Here is a 19,998-nt window from a genome sequence, read left to right as displayed (position 1 = left end):
CGGAGGCCGTAACACTCGCACAGAAACATTATGAAAGCAGCTAATTCAACATCCTGCTGCACGACTGCTGACTCAGACCAGAAGGAGACGCACGTTACGCCTGTTTTAAAGTCTTTACAGCGGCTGCCTGTTAAAGTCCTTCTGTGAGTCACCAGCTTCATGCTGACGACTGTCAAATACAACAAGTGCAGAACAAAGTGAAGTGATGTCTCAGTTTTAATGTGCAGAACAGAATCATTGATGACGAGGAAACCATCAATCTTTACAATCAGTTTGAATCATTTTGTACAAAGTTCACTGATGAATTTATTACAAGAAGCTGAAAGATTGATGTGACTGTGATCCTGTACAGACTCAACTGTTCAGCAATGACAATGTTTCTGTGACAGGAGGAGACTCTGCAGACTCAACACCACACAGACACACTGAGGAACCAGAACTGGGCCAGAACCCAAATCCAGGATAAAGAGGTTCAGTGAATGTGGTGCTGAAGGTGTGGAGGTGGATCAGTGAGTCAGAGGAGACTCTGTAGAAGGACAGAGTGCCAGCAGGACAGTCCACATACACTGCTGCTCTACGAGAGGAGGAGGAGGAGGAGGAGGAGGAGATGAATGTTTTTCTGTTATTGTGACTGACACAGTAACGACCATCATCACACACACAGTAACCATCATTAAAGCACCTCAGACTCCAGGACTGATCATTATCTCCAAACACACAGTCACTGTCTCCTCTCCTTCTGATTCTTCTGTAACTCACTGATATAGAAACATCTCCTCTCCACTCGACCTCCCAGTAACAGCGACCAGTCAGACCAGTTCTACACAGCAGCTGAGGACACCAGGAGTAGATCTCAAACCTCTCTGGATGAAAAGGATATGACTGAACCTCCTCCACACGTGTCATCTTCCTGTTGTTGTCAGACAGTTTGATCCTTCTGCTGACTGTGTTTGTGTCGACTGTGAGCTCACAGGAATCTGATGGAGAGAAAAAGACACAACACAGCTGCAGTTATTAATGTATCATCAGTGTGGTGATGACATCACAGATGTGACTGAGTGATGTCACAGTGTGAAGCTGAATCAAAGTAAAAACACACTCACACTTCCTCAGACCTGGTGTCAACCATCGGACTCCAGCAGGCTCCACCCTGAAAGGAGGAGGGGGGTCAGAGCAGCACATCCTCTTTCAGCATGCAAACATGGACATGACATGACTCATACACAGAAACACAACATGTCCATCAGGCTGCTTCTCCCTGTTTCCCTGAACCTCTTCACCTCTGCCACTCTCCTCACACACTGAGAGTGAGCCACAGGATGTTGGTGTGTGTGAAAGAGGACGACAACATGTGAGGACACACACAAACCTCTGTTTGGATTTATGACTTCATCTTTATGTTATTGGATGTTGCTGCTGTTTCCTGTGGGCTACCTGACGCTTGCTGTCTGATCCAATGTCAGCTTGTGCTTATGTTTGTATATTACAGGACTTTTGGATTTGGATGTCAGAACTTTTGAGGTCAGATTCCTGTTTGAAGCTTCCAGGGCTTTTCTGAATCTCACCTGCACAGTCTGCTTTTTGTTCTCGCTGTGTTTCTGCTGCTTTGTTTCACTGTGCAAAGAAACAAATACAGTTTATACGTAATAAATCATCAGAAAACGTTGGACGTTGGTTCCCGACCTCTGCCACAAAACCAAGAGACAGAGACTCCCAGACTGTTTCCCTCCAGAAGCTCACAAGTGTCACTGAAGCTGTTTGTGGTAGAAACAGCATCATTTCATGTGTTCATGTTCATGTTACTATAGTTTGGTGTTGGATTGATATCTGATGGATATTACAGTAGTAATAGTTACTGTGAGGAGAACTTCATGTCATGTTTGATGCCATTAAAAGCACAACATATGACAGAAAATGTCTCTTAGTTTGAAATCTGCTGTGGTAAACATGATGTGTCCAGATGTGACAGAGGAACATCTGACTATGAAGCCAGGAATCTGTCTTTCTGTCTGTCTGTCTGTGGTCCACATGTCTCCAGAACCGTTCATCCAGTCTACTTTATACTTGGCAGGTTTGTTGCTGAGGACTCACAGAAGTGCAGTGTTGACTTTGAATTCAATGTTAGAAGTTTTTAGGGCCGCGACAACTGACCCATTAAATCCATTATAAAAACAGCTGCCGACCAGTTTCATGGTGGATTAGCTGGTTGACGTTACGATGCAGGCGCTGTGGCACGGAGCGAGCTGTTTCACTTCATAGTCAAAGACGGTCGAGCCGAAGATACGTCAGGAAAACACATCCAGTGCAGCAGTTCTGGTCTCCTGCGGTGGGGAGCAGTAAGCCAGCCAATGGCGCCTCGCGTAGCTCAGGTGATGAAACAGGAAGCTACTCGGAGTCGCGCCGTCTCCTTTCTGAATCGGCTCCGTTAGCATTTGCAATATAGCGGAGGCCACGGAGGCAACGGGAACTACAAACGTTACAGAAGAGAAAAGTGTACGAGCCAAGTCATCAAAAGTGTGGCAGCACTTTATATTAAAGTGTTCAAAGAAAACAGCTACAAGATGTGCAGAGCTGCTCTCACATGGCCCGGTAGCACCACATCACTGAGCAGCTGAAGAGGAAGCACGTCGGAGCCACTACGGGTGAAGGAGACTCGGCACGGTAACTTAGTAAACCTTTCAAACCCAGAACCTGTCTACACTGATCCGTAGTGTCTGTCCCTTTAGTCACTGATTGTTCAGTGTTTTAATGAGCAGCAGTGTTTGTTTGTTGGACAGGCTGACTGACAAAAGTTTGGACAGGATGAACTTTTGGAGCTGATGAACTTCATCCATTAGTAAACCTGTTGTTCCTGCAAACACAAGATTAGGGCCCGGCTACATCACAGCTTTCAATTTAAAAAGCAACGTTTAAGACAGAAACACCTTCCACCTGTGCTCTCAGGTTTGTGATGGATCAGTGTCGCCCCCTGCTGGGTAATTAGCTGAAGTACGCTCAGAGACACTGGAGTACATAAGAGGAGTTTTTACAATATTTCATGTCATAGTAAGAGATCGTCTGAAGTCAAGTCTTTATTTCTGCACAATAGAAACTTGAGCATATCTGTTCTGTTCAAATATATATTACATGTCCTTTTTATTCTCAGTGCATGGCTCAGGCTGCATTCACAATGTCCAGTTATTCTTTTATTTCATTTCCTAAATTCAAAAATGTCTTTATTGGCACCATGTAACACAAACATGTGGCCAAAGCAAGCGCACAAACATTGAGAAGATAAAGAAGAAGAACATTCTGGTGTAAAGACTAGTACAGTAGATCAAAACACAACAGAGACAGAACTATAACCAAAGCTGACAATAACAGCACAACACTAAATAATAAGTGTCGTCACATATAACATGAACAACTCTCAGCTGACTGTCACTCACTGTCCCTCAGTTTGTGGCAGCAGAACATAGACTGCTGCTGGATCACAGCTCTTTGGGTTCTCCCCTAGTAGGACTGTTCATGTTTCTTCATCTACTGGCTCAACAAACCCTTTGTAATCTATTACATGTTGAACATGTGTTTCTCTAATGTGTTGATACTTTTCACATGTTGTGAGGAAGTGCTGCTCTGTTGTTGTTGTGTTTTATTGTACAGGCCTGATCTGCATTTGCCCTTTACATCAGCTCATATTACCTCAAACAACAAGGCAGTTACTGAGTTCACTGAGCTTCATGTGAATTGTGCTACTCTGCATACTGATATTATATAATATTGTGTCTCTCACTTCACAAAGAAACAAGTCAACATGGCGACTACGTTGTGAGGAAGGATGCCCCATGACACCACAGCCAGCAGCTGCTCTGACTGATGCTATCCTCAGTATGCTGCTAACACACATGAGGCCACTATCAATGGTGGAGGATGAAGGAGTGCTATGTGCACCTTAGAAAACAAACTATATTTTACTTTTGCATTCTTCATGTAACAAACATTTTAGAGGTGTGAATCTTCACCGGCCTCACGATTCCATTACGATTCAGCTGTCGACAATTCTCGATGCATCTCAGTGTTCGTCATCCTCGATGATCTGTATCACTGCACACGGCTACTTTTCATCATTTAAATCCCCCTTTTATTCTGAAAGTCCTTCCAATAATCAGACTACAGCAGGCTACAAAATAAAAGCTGCATCTTTTCAGTAATCAAACAAAACATGTCTCCATCTGCAGCGTCTTAGTCAGAAGTCCTCCCACAATTAAACAACTAGATTCAGTTGTCCTGTCATTTGTTTGGGCAAATAAACCCCCTCGCATTTCTAAAGCCCATCTGCAGAAGAACGTAAAAAGCGGGGGTCTTGGCCTTGGTTTTTAGGCATTATTACTGGGCTGCAAATGCAAGGGCTCTCATTTTCTGGAAGGGGGGATCTCCTCATGATGACTGTTCCTCTCCGCTCTGGCTAAAGATTGAATCCATGTCTGTATCACAAACTTCGCTCCCAGCATTGCTCTTTTCAATTGCAAAGCCTTCCCACAAGTTATTTGGTGACAATTTTGTTCTTAGTAATTCTTTGAAGATATTGAATCAAATAAGAAAAGTCCTTAGATTACCAAATGTTTCAATAAATGCCCCAATAACAGGTAATCATTTGTTTAAACCAGGCTTGACTGGTGGGGTGTTTCTGGACTGGAGGAAGAGAGGCTTACGTTACATTTCAGATCTTTACATAGATAACAATTTTGCTTCCTTCCCTTTGCTCCAGGCTAGATATCACCTCCCTCAGTCGCATTTTTATCGGTATTTACAGATCAGACATTTTGTAAGAGAACATGATTCTGATTTCCCATTAAGACCACATAATTATAATTTTTATGATACATTTCTCTTACAACCAAACTTTAAACATTTGATTTCCCGCTTTGTCACTGTTTTTGAGTCACCAGTGAGTTCCAGTCATCTTAGGGATACATGGTCAAAAGAACTGGGAGTTCCACTTTCAGAGGAACTATGGGAGGAGAGCCTGTCCAGTATACAGAAGTGTTCTATAAATTCAAGATATCGGTTGATTCAATTTAAAGTCGTACATAGACTGCATTATTCCAAAATTAAACTTAATAGAATATTTGAATCAGTGTCTCCCATGTGTGATAGATGTAACACAGCCGAAGGTTCACTCTCACATTTATTCTGGTATTGCCCAGTACTGGACAGCTTTTGGAGCGACATATTCAGTTGGTTCTCTAAGCAATATAAAATAAATATTCAACCAGACTGTAACCTGGCGATTTTTGGTTCCTCTGAAAGGACATCGACCCTCCCTTCCCACTGTAAGCAGGCTCTCAAAACAGGCATGGTAGCAGCCAAAAAATTAATTTTACTTAACTGGAAATCTCCATCATCCCCTTGCTTTAACCCTCGTATTGTCTTCCCATTTACTATGCACCTTTTGTCCTCTCGGGTCAAATTGACCCGGTCTGTTTTGACTGCTTATAAAGCATGAGGTATGAAATGGTCACCAAATTTTTTTGTTTCAACTTTTTAGTGAACATATATCTTACATATCTAACATATATTTTACACTTATTTTTGTAATTTATGGTATGATAGACCTCATTTACATAAAATTATACCTAATTTTTGAGTAAAAAAAAGCAGAAATTCTCAATTATTTTCACTATGGTTATGATCACAGGCACACAAGTAGATGGAATATCACAGACTGGTACATGTCAAAGTTTAGTCAGGATATTTTTTTTAAACCACTTAATTTTTTTGAATGGCAGCAAATAGTCACACCTGTTGTCCTCCCGGGTCAAATTGACCCGGTCTTGTTTGACTGTTTATAAAGCATGAAGTATAAAATGATAACACAATTCTGTGTTATACCTTTTAGTCAACTTGTTTCCAACACATTACCACAAATTTTACATAAATTTTTGTAATGTATGGTATAATATACCTAATTTCCATGGAATTATACCTCATTTTTGAGTAAAAAAGCAGGAATTATGAATTATTTTGACTCTAGTTAGGATCAGAGGCACATATGTTGATGCACAGACTGGTATATGTCAAAGTTTAGTCAGGATATTGTTTTGAAACCATTAAAAAAAAATTCTGTTGTCCTCCTCTCTCTGTAGGTAGATCAGAAGTTGTGATGAAATTAGGTTTACACATCTGTAGCTTTGAAGTTGTGTGTATCTGTGTGTGTGTGCATGTGTGTGTGTGTGCGTGTGTGTGAGAGAGAGAGTGAGAGTGAGTGTTAGAGGCCATTGTGTGTGTGTGTGTGTGTGTGCGCGCGTGTGTGTAGCCCCATGTAGGTAGATCAGAAGTTGTGATGAAATTAGGTTTACACATCTGTAGCTTTGAAGTTGTGTGTATCTGTGTGTGTGTGTGTGTGTGTGTGTGTGTGTGTGTGTGTGTGTGCGTGTGTGTGAGAGTGAGTGTTAGAGGTCATTGTGTGTGTGTGTGTACATGTGTGTGTGCGTGTATGTGTGTGTGTGTATGTTCATTGTGCTGGAAAGCGCAATAGTGTGACCCATTGCACCACTAAATGTGGCCGGGTCAAATTGACCCGGGAAGACCACAGATGCTATAAATTTTAATAAAACACACATAATTTTAAAAAAATAGTCATAATTAATTTTACTTGCAAAGAGCATAGTGTGGAACCATCCATGTAATTTTGAGGCAATTATATGGAAGAAAACCAAAGTTCTGACGTATTGAAGCGGGTCTTCGGGTCAAAAAGACCCGAAGACAACAGGAGGGTTAAGAGGTGGCTTAACGAAATGGTTTTTGTTTCGAGGATGGAACAGATTCGCCTCAGTAGAGGGAATGCACCTAAATATTATGAGAAAACATGGAAACCATTTTTGGCTTTATTGGATGAGACTTAAACGACCAATAATAAGAAGAATCAGGCTGCTAGGTGGTATTTGTAATTCAATTATTTTTCCTGTACTGTTGCGGTACTGATCAAGGCTTTGATATTCCTCTCAGGGTTTTTTTTTTTGTTTGTGTTTGGTTTTGTTTTCTATTCATACCCCTGATGGTATTTTGAGACAGAAGGCACTGGACGACTTGGCTTATAGTATATATCCTCATATAGCCTTTGTCTTTACTTTTCTTACTTCATTTACTTCATTTAACAATGTCAGGTGGTGTATGTCTATTTTGTATGTAGGTTTTTGTGTTGTTTTTTTTTCTTCCTTCTATTTTTTGTAAAAAATGTAAAAAAGTGAAAATAAAATATTCAAAAAAAAAAAGAAGTCCTCCCACAGTTCAAAACATAGTAGCAACGTCACAACGTAACTTTATTGTCCAGCTGAGGCCGAACAAGCTGAGCTGCAGACTCTGGATTTTTTAATAAAATGCTGGAAATGTAAAATAGATCAGCTTTTGTCGTTTTATGTGATTAATGGGTTATGAAAATAGTTGTTAGTTGCAGCCCTATAATTAGTGACAACAAACACTACTCTGTGTTGTGTTGGTAGGAGTGAGTCTCTCCGGTATGTGACAGAGCTACGAGCACGTTGCTGCAGTCACAGTAAAGTGCACACTGTTATTACTGTAGTCGGCCATAAAGTGTGTGGATGGACTCAGTTAGTAACTGAAACCATGTGTGTTGTTTGCTGCCACACAAGAGAAATTAAAAGTCCATTCATGCAACGTTGTCACGCCATCTTCCTTCATTTAACACTTCCTATGAATCCTTCACAATAAAGGTCCTGCATTATGTACTGTAGTTATTTGGAAGCTTTTATTTTGAAGCAGCAAAATCAGGAAACACTGGATTTCCACCAGCAGAACCTGAACACGACTCCAGAACAGCTGAAGTGAAGCTGAGTCAGCAGCTACGAGCCAGGCTGAAGTACATTACAACAGCATTAAACCAGAGGTCCACCAGCTACTGTAGAGAGCTGCAGCTCTGCACAGGTCACATATCATGTTAATCAGTGGAGCAGATGATTGATCACTGAATGTTTTCTTTTCTTTTGTCATTTGATTTTGCTGACGGTGCAAAACACTGAAGCTTTCCTGCCCCTGCAGGCTGTTATAATGAGAACTACCCAAAACAGCCCAAACTCAGCTGGAGCAGCAGTTTCCTCATGACAGGAGCCAAGACGGCACCACTGACCCATCTTAAATTAACCTATGCACCGCTGCTGTTATGGTGATGAGACGGGAATGTTCCACCTCGTGTCATCTAACGTTGTTATTGGACTGTTTTATATCTTCTGTTCACTTTAAACTGATGCCACAGACAGTTGTTACAGTCTGTAAATGGTTTCACACTGAGGCACAGATACACTTGTCAGTGATGATCTAGAGTGCAGTTACTCTAGTGTTGATAAAGATCCATGTCAGAACCATTTTAAGTTCAAAGTCAAGCACTTTGGCAGAAACACTGATTCTCCAGTTCAGGGAAAGTGTTTCTATGACATTCAGTGATTAAATTCATTTATGTGTCACAGAAATCTTTTGAATTTGAGGTTCAGTATTTTCTGATCAGACATCTGACACAGAGGGTCTATTGTTATTATTAATATCATAACACAGCAGTGACGTGGTGGAAATTAGATTTAATGTTAATGTTTTGATAACCCTCTGCAATCAGTGTGGAGTGTGAAGTAGTTTGGATGACGGTTCATCAAGCAGCAAAACCAGAGGCCAACAAATCAAACAGGCACATTTTGAACAGGCACTAAACTAGTCTGAAAAAAGAGGTGTAACTTTAGTGTTTGTGCCAAGACTCTCCTGGTCGCTGATCTTCATCTCTTCTTCTCATCTTCCTCTCTTCACTTGTAACTCTTGGCTTCGTGCCATGCTGCCTTTTCTCCTGACCTGAACTGAACAACTGGAGGTGGAGTAAACGAAGCAGACCTCCCGACACTGAACCATCTACAGTCGAGATACAGACTCTCACACTGACTGTCTGTGGCTGCAGCAGGACTCTTCATACCTGAGAGTGTCCAGTCTCCAGCCTGGATCCTCCAGTCGAGCAGACAGCAGCTTCACTCCTGAGTCTCCTGGATGATTGTAGCTCAGGTCCAGCTCTCTCAGATGGGAGGGGTTGGAGTCCAGAGCTGAGGCCAGAGAAGTACAGCCTTCCTCTGTGATCAGACAGCCTGACAGCCTGCAGACACACAAAACAACACACATCACAGATCAGCTGAGGGTCCTGATGATTCAGTGCACATCTGTGTTTAAGGGTTTAACGTTTATTATATCATCATCTTAATTTCACTAATTTACTTATCAGCACTAAACCCAGAGTATAACTGAAGATGACGGAAATTCCATTAGTTTTGCAAATATTTGGTCATGAACCAACATATTGTACAGATTAAAATGATGACCTGATGATGGAGGATCACCAAAGTAATTACAGTTCATCCTGAGGGGAGCAAGAATGTCTGAACCAAACCTCATAACAATCCATCCAATGGTTGTTGAGATATGTAAGTCGGGACCAAAGTGCAGAATAGACTGACAGACCCACATTTTATGTGTATATATATAAATAGATTAGTGATGTCACTGGTTTTGTATCGTTACTTTGATGAGTGAAGGATATGTTAAGTTGTCAGACTGTGAACACTATCAGAACATCACACTCCTGTCCACACAGGTCGTCTCGCCTGTGTTTTGGTTGTGTTACTACCTCTGTTGGAGGATCAGAGGTGGAATGAAACTGTCCCCCCATTCCACCTTTGTAACTTTCACACCTACAGGAAGCTAAAGCACGCTCACCTCCCTCACCACCTGCTGACCAACTTCTATCTGTCAGCGATAGAAAGCCTCCTGACCTACTGCTGCACGGTGTGATTCTCCAGCTGCACAACACAGGACAGGAAGGACCTGCAGCAGGTGGTGAGGGCAGCAGAGCGTGTCATCAGGACGACACTACCCCCTCTCAGAGACATTTACACTGGCCGACTCCAAAAGGAGGCCAGCTGTATTGTTAAGGACCCCACTCACCCCTGACATTACCTGTTCTCTCCCCTCTGGGAAGAGATATAGATCCATCAGATCTACAACAAACAGACTGAAGAACAGTTTCTTTCCATAGGCAGTGAAATGCACAACCCTCCCTTCACCCCTCACTCTCTAAAGACTTCACACCAGTGCAATAACCCTCCACTACCACCCCTCACACACATACTCACTTGTGTACATATTACCTACATACTTGAATCTTGTGTCTATTTATCTTGTTGTATATATTTTACTATTTTTATCTATTTTGTTAGACTTGTTTATATTTGATATCTATTTGTCAAACTAAGAGCTGCTATCTATGTTTAGCTGTTTTTCAAACAATGACAATAAACATCTATTCTATTCTGCAGCGAGGTGGAATATCGGCACAAGATTCCCGTCTTGAAAAGGCAGTGTGAATGGGGCTTCAGTCTCTCTCTCTCTCAACCCAACCAGTTGAGACAGATGGCGGCCCACCACTAAGTCCTGTTCTGCTCGAGCTTTCTGCCTGTTAAAAGGTATTTTTCTTCTCGCCACTGTGTCAAGTGCTTGATCATAGGTGAAATGTTGCGTCTCTTTAACAAATTGAATAATATTAAGAGTATGATCAAGACCTACTCCAATTGTAAAGTTACATGAAATAATGAAATAAAGTAATGAATCCTGACCTGAGAGTTTCAAGGACACAGTGTGAACTCTTCAGTTCAGCAGAAAGTAGCTTCACTCCTGAATCCTGCAGGTTGTTGTTACTCAGGTCCAGCTCTCTCAGACTAGAGGACTGGGAGCTGAGAACTGAGGACAGAGCTTCACAGCTTCTCTCTGAGAGGTGACAGGCACTGAACCTGGAGAGTGAACAGTAAAAAAGACATTTACAGTATTTATAATATCATTGTAGCACATGTGAACTTGCTTTCTGTTTTACTCTAATATGTCGGAGATATGAAAAATCAACAAGACTAAATCTGGACTAAACAGACATGAAACAATAATAAGTGGCATTGTTTCAAAACATGAGAGTTCTGACATGAGAAAGAATTTAATTCAAACATTAAAGAAATATCTATCTGACCTGAGAGTTTCAAGGACACAGTGTGAACTCTTCAGTTCAGCAGAAAGTAGCTTCACTCCTGAATCCTGCAGGTTGTTGTTACTCAGGTCCAGCTCTCTCAGACTAGAGGACTGGGAGCTGAGAACTGAGGACAGAGCTTCACAGCTTCTCTCTGAGAGATTACAGCCACTCAGTCTGGATAAAGAATAATGATCAGAACAAGAAAATTATTTCTATTTGGGTCAATAACAGCACATTTACTGCATTCTGAAAAAACTTCTCCACACTTACAGAACTTTGTTGGAGGCTTTGACCACTGGCAGCAGCCTCAGAAGAGCCTCCTCTGAAGCAGAGTATTTCTGTAGGTCAAACACGTCCAGATCTTTTTCTGATGACAGTAAGATGAAGACCAGAGCTGACCACTGAGCAGGAGACAGTTTATTTGTGGAGAGACTTCCTGATCTCAGGTACTGTTGGATCTCCTCCACGAGAGAACGGTCGTTCAGTTCATTCAGACAGTGGAACAGATTGATGCTTCTCTCTGCAGGCAGAGTCTCTTCAAACTTATTTTTGATGTAACCGACTGTTTCCTGATTGGTCTGTGAACTACTTCCTGTCTGTGTCTGCAGACCTTGTAGGAGAGTCTGATTGGTCTGCAGTGAAAGACCCAGGAGGAAGCGGAGGAACAGGTCAAGGTGTCCATTTGGACTCTGTAAGGCCTCGTCCACAGCACTCTGGTAGAGACGTGTCTCTGCAGATTGATGGTCTGTTGTTTGTTCTTCTGACATGAGATTGACTCCAGAGTTGATGAATGTCAGATGGACATGAAGAGCAGCCAGAAACTCCTGAACACTCAGATGGACGAAGCAGAACACCTTGTCCTGGTACAGTCCTCTCTCCTCTTTAAAGATCTGTGTGAACACTCCTGAGTACACTGAGGCTGCTCTGATATCGATGCCACACTCTGTCAGGTCTGATTCATAGAAGATCAGGTTTCCTTTCTGCAGCTGATCAAAAGCCAGTTTTCCCAGAGACTCAATCATCTTCCTGCTCTCTGGAGTCCAGTGTGAATCTGTCTCAGCTCCTCCATCATACTTGACGTTCTTCACTTTGGACTGAACCACCAGGAAGTGGATGTACATCTCAGTCAGGGTCTTGGGCAGCTCTCCTGCCTCTCTGGTCTTCAACACATCCTCCAGAACTGTAGCAGTGATCCAGCAGAAGACTGGGATGTGGCACATGATGTGGAGGCTTCGTGATGTCTTGATGTGGGAGATGATTCTGCTGGCCTGCTCCTCATCTCTGAACCTCTTCCTGAAGTACTCCTCCTTCTGTGGGTCAGTGAACCCTCTGACCTCTGTCACCATGTCAACACACCCAGGAGGGATCTGATTGGCTGCTGCAGGTCGTGTGGTTATCCAGAGGCGAGCAGAGGGAAGCAGGTTTCCCCTGATGAGGTTTGTCAGCAGCATATCCACTGAGGTGGACTCTGTAGCATCAGTCAGGATCTCAGTTTTGTGGAAGTCCAGAGGAGGTCGACACTCATCCAGACCGTCAAAGATGAACACAACCTGGAACTCTTCAAAGCTGCAGATTTCTTTGGTTTCAGTGAAGAAGTGATGAACAAGCTCCACCAAGCTGAACTTTTTCTCTTTCAGCACATTCAGCTCTCTGAAAGTGAATGGAAATGTGAACTGTATGTCCTGGTTGGCTTTGTCTTCAGCCCAGTCCAGAGTGAACTTCTGTGTTAAGACTGTTTTCCCGATGCCAGCCACTCCCTTTGTCATCACTGTTCTGATTGGTTCATCTCTTCCAGGTGAGGCTTTAAAGATGTCTTCTTGTCTGACTGTTGTTTCTGGTCTGTCTGGTTTCCTGGATGCTGCTTCAATCTGTCTGACCTCATGTTCATCATTGACCTCTGCAGTCCCTCCCTCTGTGATGTAGAGCTCTGTGTAGATCTGATTCAGAAGGGTTGGGTTTCCTGCTTTAGCGATCCCCTCAAACACACACTGGAACTTCTCCTTCAGGTTAGATTTAAGTTTACGCTGACAAACTCCAGAATGACTTCCTGAATAAACACACAACAAACAAGTTCATTAAGTTACTTATGAAGAAAATATGACAATTTCCTTCCCCTACAGTTGCACACATAAACAAGTTTTCCTCCTTCTGTTGAGAAAATTGACTCATTGATCCATCGTGTTAAATCTTTAGAGAATCCTCTTACTGCTCTGCAGACAGTCAGCCAGCTCCTCCTGCTTCATTCTCCTCAGGAAGTGAAGTGTGATCTTCAGAAATGCCTCTCTGCTGCTCCTCCTCTGCTCTTCATCCTCACCATCCAACACCTCCTCATCCTCCCTCTGACTCTCTAAGCATTCTGGGTAATCTGAAGTCAGAACCTTCTGGACCTTCTTCAGCTCGTTCTTCACAAAAGTGACAATGTCCTCCTCCAGCAGCTGGAACAGAATATTATGTGAACGAGAACATTTAACATCATGGAGCCAAACATCAGATCCATGTTTGACAGATTCACCACTGGTCTGTAAAGTGCAGCATGGAGATTATTGTGAACAGACTGGATGTAAAAGTAGTTCTTGTTCATGTACAGACCATAAATATGGAGTCCAGGTGTGTTCGATGCTGCTGGGCAGACGGACCTCTGGGAACCTCTGAGCTCTCCTGGTCGACTCTGTGGAGGAATCATGAAGAATCAGCCACATTATGTCTGTCCACTCAGAGACAAACACAAGCTGAAGGTCCTTTGAGTTAAAGTGTTGATGACATCATTGAATCAGATGGTTTCCCCTGACATCAAAGTGTTGGTCGTACTGCTGATCCCACTGTGAATCAACAGTCCAGTCTGCAGCTCTGGCAGAACTCAGTCTGATGTGACGCAGCTGTCAGTGTTGATATTTACTTACTACTTACTTGATTTGGTTTATTTTTAGTTATTTAATTACGCTAGGTAGTTTATAGGCAGGCCAGGTAGTTTGTGTTTCTAACCCTCACCTCGACATCTCTTACTTAGAATTTTTTCTGTTGTAATTCTAAACATCAGGAAGAAGAAGATAAAATGCTTTATGCCGGTGCTGCTTGGTTAGTGTGAACAAACAAAGGCAGTGTAGAGGCAAGGCTTCGTTGTGGCATTATTGTTGAATCTCTGTCTGAAAAGGGTTATTGAGGTTATTGAAGTTTGCCAGTCATTCATGTGGACGAACCCACACAAGGCAGCTGGCCTGGTTGGCATACGTGGACAAGTCCTGAGGACCTGCGCCCACCAGCTGGTGGGAGTTTTCATGGACATATTTCACCTGTCCCTCTTCCTCCAGACTGTCCCCACCAGCTTCAAATCCACCACCATCATCCCCAAACAACAGAAAGCGGCCAGTCTCAATAGCCATCGCCCCAATCACCAGTAAATGTCTTGAGAGGCTGGTTAAATCCCTCATCTGAACTAAGAGCCCTCCCTCTCACCCAGGATTCAATTTCTCGTACTGTGTAACTGGATTCTGTACTTTCTGACAGACTGTCACCAGGTGATTAGCACAACCTGACCTGTTCTTCACTGACTCTGATTGCATTTACAACTATTTTTTTCTATTTCTTTCTGTATAATTTCATATTAAAGGGATAGTTCGGATTTTTTGACATGAAGTTGTATGACATCCTCACCATCAGTGTCGTGCATCAGCAGTGACTTTCCCCCCACTGCGTCCTGTGAGCTCAGGTCTGTCCCGCTGTTGTTGCTGAAGAAAGTAGTTACGGCTAGTTTGCGGGGTCACGAAGATAAAGCGTTTTGCTTCAAAAAACAATATCCGTTCAAAAAAGTAAAACATTTGCATCACAAAATCGTTTACGACAAAAAAGTCAGACCTCACGATCACCTGGCACTATTTCCCCTCCCTTCGTATCACTGCGCGCTTCCGCCTGTTGACACACCGCACCGCTCCGTCAGCTGTTTCATGGTAATTATATTTACTTATTTACTCTGTAATCCACAGATCAAGTCATTCATTGTGGATTAAAATGGACTCTGGTCTGAACTCAGTTCAACAGAATTCTCCAGTCTTCACACCATATGAAAAGACTGCCAAGAGACCCAGCTTTGAGCGACTATTGGTCAGGGTGACAGACCCCCCACTGACCAGACAGTCAAACCTCCAGCTCCTTCCCTACCAGTGTCCGGAGAAAATGTTAAACTGGAGAATGGCAGACTGGTTATACTGGGCAGCTTTCAGATGTGACAATATAAAAGTGAGTGACGAAGAACGATGCTGAAAACAAACTGACAGCTTTAAAAAACTTCTCTGGATAATTAACAGTAAAAACATGAATCAGTCAGATTTAATGTTATTATTAGTTTACCTCTGTGCAGCAGAGTTTTGTTCCCCTTTAAGTTCAATGCGACAATCAAGTGACCAGTCACTCTTGAAGGACACAAAGCTAAGCTGAGGTCCAGGTCCAGGTCCAGGTCCAGGTCCAGGGTGGAGTACAGCAGAGCTTGCTCTCCCATAGATCCTGTTACACACAAAGACCACCAGGATGAAAATTCACTTTTAATTCACAAAGAAATTATTGAATTCATTAGCTATTAAAAAATAAGAAATTATTTTGTCACCCCCTTTGAATTACTTTGAACAGTGTCATCAGTTTTTTATGTATAATTTCATCAATTTCATCAATGCTGCTCTTCTTCCATGTAGTTTTCATATATTTTTTGACAACCAGAACATTTCGATGTATTTCTGAATGTTTTGTATTGGTTTAAAAATAGTGGAGATGGATCTGTGAGGTAATCCAAAAAGAGTTTATGCTTCTTGTTAATAGAACGTTTCAAACCATCAGTTAACCAACAGTTTGCTTGGGTTGGTGCCTTTTTTGGTTTCTTTGAAGTGGAAAAGCCTCAAAGATCTAAACAAATATACCATGGAAGATGTCATATGCAACTTCAGTGTCTTATTCATCTTCAACAGCAGACCGATGTATTTATTAATATCACTGTTATGAAAATACTGAAGAACAACCTCATTAACAGGACTTTCTTGAGCAACTGGATAAAATAGAGGGTGATGGTCAGATAAGTCACAGAACAAAAAACATCAGGGGTTAAATGTCCAAACCTCTGTATGTTCAGGTGTAGAAATCTGTGTGCACCTTTTCATCAGATGTATAAAAACCCTTGTCTGATTCTGTGTGTCTTTTCCTCATTCATCTCAGTCATCCTGAAATTTTATGCACTAGCACGAGCCGTCTGACCATCCTCACAATTCACTATAAATGTCTTTAAACACGCCCCAAATTACCTGGTTTGCATATAAAGGGCCAGAATTTAGTTCAGTGTTGAGGAGAAATGTCAGAAGCAAGGAAGCGATTGAAGATCAGGAAGTGTAATTTTGCGGACCATGAACTGGATGTAATGATTGATCAAACTGACAGATGAAAAAGAGTTTTACTTGAAGGCTTTAGTTTTGGCTTTAAAAACAAAATGAAGCAGGTGGGGTGGCACAAAGTGGCAGAAGCGGTGAACGCTGTGAGTTCAGAACCACAGACTTTGGAGTGTATAAGCTACTGTAGGAGGAGAGGTGGTTCCCCGCACTCTCTCCGCTTGATGATGTCATCATCATGGGCGTGAACATCTGTACGGTCACTGAAAACTCGCTCCAGCCAAAATTTGCGCATTTGCAACCTCCTCTTGTAACACCAAGGCAGCTGTTGTGTCATGTGGCACAGCCATTACACACCTACAGCCCTTATATAGTGCCGACTACACCTGAAGGTGTTCTTACTCCCCAATTATACAGGAAAAGTATCTTTATTTATAATAAATCATTATTATAATTATCATAATGCACACTGACAATCAGATGAATGTTATTAACAGTTTATCTCCGTGCAGCAGAGGGTTGATCTTCTTTAAAATCAATGAGGCGACCATATGACCAGTCACTTCTCAAGGACACACAGCTGGGACCAGGTTCAGGTCCAGCAGAGTCTGGTCTCTTGTAGGACTGAGAGGAAGACCATCAAGATGGAAATCCACCTTTTTGTCTTCAGACACAGAAGCTGCTGGAGAAACTAGCAGCTATTGTTGTAGAGAAAGTATTCTGGGATATAAGGATCCTGGAATACTTTCATAGAAGGATCAAGACACCAGAGTTCAATAAAATATGAAGCTGAATGATTTCAGCCATCAGATCATTTTAACATCAAATATTCAACCAAACCAGGACTGAAACGTCTCAGCACAAATATCCTGACTGGACTTTGTCCTCCATCACTGCCACTGAAACCACATGAGGAATCATTATCAAAGACCATGAACATCATGAGGACGACCGGTCAGACTGGATTCACTGAGGACAGACATCAGCAGAGAGCAACATGAGGAGGGAACATCAACATTTAGATCATGTTGTCCAACAACTTACTGTCTGTCTGAATCTTGCTGTCCTTTAAAATTAATGTTGCGACCAAATGACCGGTCACTCTTCAAGGACACACAGCTGGGATCAGGTTCAGATTCAGGTCCAGGTCCAGCAGTAGCTGGTCTCCTAAAGATCCTGTTAGACACAGAGGAAGACCACCAGGATGGAAATTCACATTTAATTTTTCAGACACAGAAATTTGACACGTTGTGCTCAGCAGGATCTCATATTTCTTATGATGTCATCTTTTAGGTGATGGCAGTTACTGTCTTTGATTTGGTAATGAGTGCAGTTTGACACACAGACACAAGAACACACAATCAAACATGTACATCTCTGATGTTTTCACTTCATCAAGCACTCTGTTCAACTTATATCTGCTCATTCATAATTTAAACTGAAGACTCCTTCAAACCATGGCCCGAGTCTTTGATACATCATGAGGTTTATTCAAATCTTCACTATCAGTTCAATTGAATCTTCCCAAATATTACAACTCTCCACAGTCATTCAGCTGCTTCTGCAAACAAATTCAAGTCAGCTAATCTAGATTAGCTCCACCTCAAACAATGTAGATTAACTCCCGTGAATAAACGGGTCATTTCTACATCAGAATCAGAATTCCTTTATTTGTCCCGCAAATGGGGAAATTTCTTAGTCACAGCAGCCAAAGGACAGTATCACACTTAAACAATAATAAAAAGTAAAAAATAAACGATATAATAAGAGATAAAAAATAGAATTAACTCATATATACATAGTATTTACAATAAGTACTGAACCCAGCTGGGACTGAAAGGTTTTCCTGGTATTGACAGATAACAGACTGAACTACATCAGCAGCAACACTGTGGGCCTGTTTTCTAATGACTCAGCACAAATATCCTGACTGGACTTTATAGACTCTGGTAGCTGAAACATTTTACAACAAAGTCCATTTCAGAGTGGAAAGACTTTGGAAGATCCTCTCTTGATTTGTGTCAGTCAGACTGCTGAAGCTTCAGATTATCCTCAGCTGAACTTTTCAAAGTGTCTTTACACAGAACGACCACTGTGGACTTTGTCCTCCATCACTGCCACTGAAACCACATGAGGAATCATTATCAAAGACCATGAACATCATGAGGACGACCGGTCAGACCGGATTCACTGAGGACAGACATCAGCAGAGAGCAACATGAGGAGGGAACATCAACATTTAGATCATGTTGTCCAACAACTTACTGTCTGTCTGAATCTTGCTGTCCTTTAAAATTAATGTTGCGACCAAATGACCGGTCACTCTTCAAGGACACACAGCTGGGATCAGGTCCAGGTCCAGGTCCAGGTCCAGGTCCAGGTCCTGCGGGGTCTCCCTCCTCTCTGTCCTCACACTGATTCATGCTGCTCAGCTCACACACACATTGATCTGCAGAGGAAACACAAATCATTGATTGACTGAGATCATAGTTTACATCATATCTCCTGTCAGAGATCAGCTGCTCCTCTGATGTTCTGCTTCATATCAGTGTCACCAGACAGCAGAGGAAGCTGCCACCAGCTGCTGCACTTCTGCCATCAGTCCACTAGATGGCGTCATACTATACTATACTATCAATACTTCAAGTACTTCAACTACAGTACTGGAGTAAATGTACTTAGTTACTTTCCACCTGTGGAACAAATCCTTCAAAATAAAAGTGTGTCAGTTGATGTAGAACAGACTGATGTAAAGTAAATGTGTCTGATTTGATTATTGATCACATTTCAGTGGACAGTGACAGAAAGAGGCGACACTTCCTGTTGGAGGAGTGTTCACAGCTCTGACAGCTCATTTAGTGACACACTTACATTTTTATTCTTTCATTACAAAATAAAAGCTTTCATCTGCTCACCGTCCTCTGAATGCTGCTTCCTGCTGTCTCCACACCAACTACTGACGACCAACTAACTCCACCTCTGCTCTTCCTCGTGTTAACGAGTGAAACATTTTAAATGTGTTACATTACCTTCAGCTGGAGGTTCACACAGACACAACTGTCTGCGCCTCAATGATCACAGGAACCGAAACTAAACTTTAAACAGGAAGTTTAAGAAGGCTGGAGCGAACTGACAGCGACAGTTTTCGTAGTGGTTGAACTGTGTAACTACATCGTCACGTGATGTCCTGCGGTCCAAAAAGACTTTTCCTCACAAGCTAACATGGTGAAAGAAAGGGGCTGTAAAATGGTGGATTTGTTTGAGTGTCACAACCTCTGAGACATGACCCGTTTACTGTCAGAGTTTGATCCATTCGGTCCAATAACATTCAAAAAGTCGAGAAGAGCCGCGCAATTAAATTATTTCATCTTCGTTCACGTTAGCTGGGTGCTAAACAGGAAGTTAGCCGGCTCGGTTGGCAGAAGTCTCTAGTGTGCACGCTCCCTCGGCCACACAATGTGGAAGCTGCAGAAGAAGCCCGGACGGAAGTAGAGCGTTTTTTGCTTCATGCGTCACTGAGCAGCTTTTATAGGAATGAACGGGGCTCCGCCTCCAACACTGTGCTCACTAGTTAGAGGTGGTTGTAGAGTGTGTACT

General features: G+C 42.3%; 1 protein-coding gene across 1 annotated transcript; it reads right to left on the bottom strand.

Moving 5' to 3' along the window:
* Positions 1 to 198: 198 nt before the first annotated feature.
* Positions 199 to 19,455, bottom strand: LOC141020405 (NACHT, LRR and PYD domains-containing protein 3-like). The gene is made up of 11 exons (XM_073495462.1): positions 19,431 to 19,455; positions 18,667 to 18,850; positions 17,446 to 17,577; positions 15,383 to 15,535; positions 13,628 to 13,706; positions 13,245 to 13,473; positions 11,309 to 13,085; positions 11,039 to 11,212; positions 8,951 to 9,124; positions 1,104 to 1,150; positions 199 to 977 (listed from the first exon to the last, which is right to left on the bottom strand). Exons 2-11 carry the CDS (start codon positions 18,822 to 18,824, stop codon positions 355 to 357), a joined length of 3,546 nt encoding a protein of 1,181 aa, XP_073351563.1. The 5' UTR covers positions 18,825 to 18,850; positions 19,431 to 19,455; the 3' UTR covers positions 199 to 354.
* Between the last annotated feature and the right edge of the window lie 543 nt (positions 19,456 to 19,998).

This window comes from Pagrus major, chromosome 24 (assembly GCF_040436345.1).
Source record: "Pagrus major chromosome 24, Pma_NU_1.0".
Lineage (NCBI taxonomy): Eukaryota > Metazoa > Chordata > Actinopteri > Spariformes > Sparidae > Pagrus > Pagrus major.
The sequence above is the reverse complement of the archived record's forward strand: the minus strand, read 5'-3'. Positions and strand labels throughout refer to the sequence as shown.

Bases quoted from the DNA above. Each gene is read 5' to 3' on its own strand.
- LOC141020405 (XM_073495462.1), bottom strand. From the start codon at position 18,824: ATGAATCAGTGTGAGGACAGAGAGGAGGGAGACCCCGCAGGACCTGGA. The intron at 17,578-18,666 runs GTAAGTTGTTGG...TGTGTCTAACAG, and splicing joins CAGCAAGATTCAGACAGACA to GATCTTTAGGAGACCAGCTA. The intron at 978-1,103 runs GTGAGTGTGTTT...TCTCTCCATCAG, and splicing joins GACACCAGGTCTGAGGAAGT to ATTCCTGTGAGCTCACAGTC.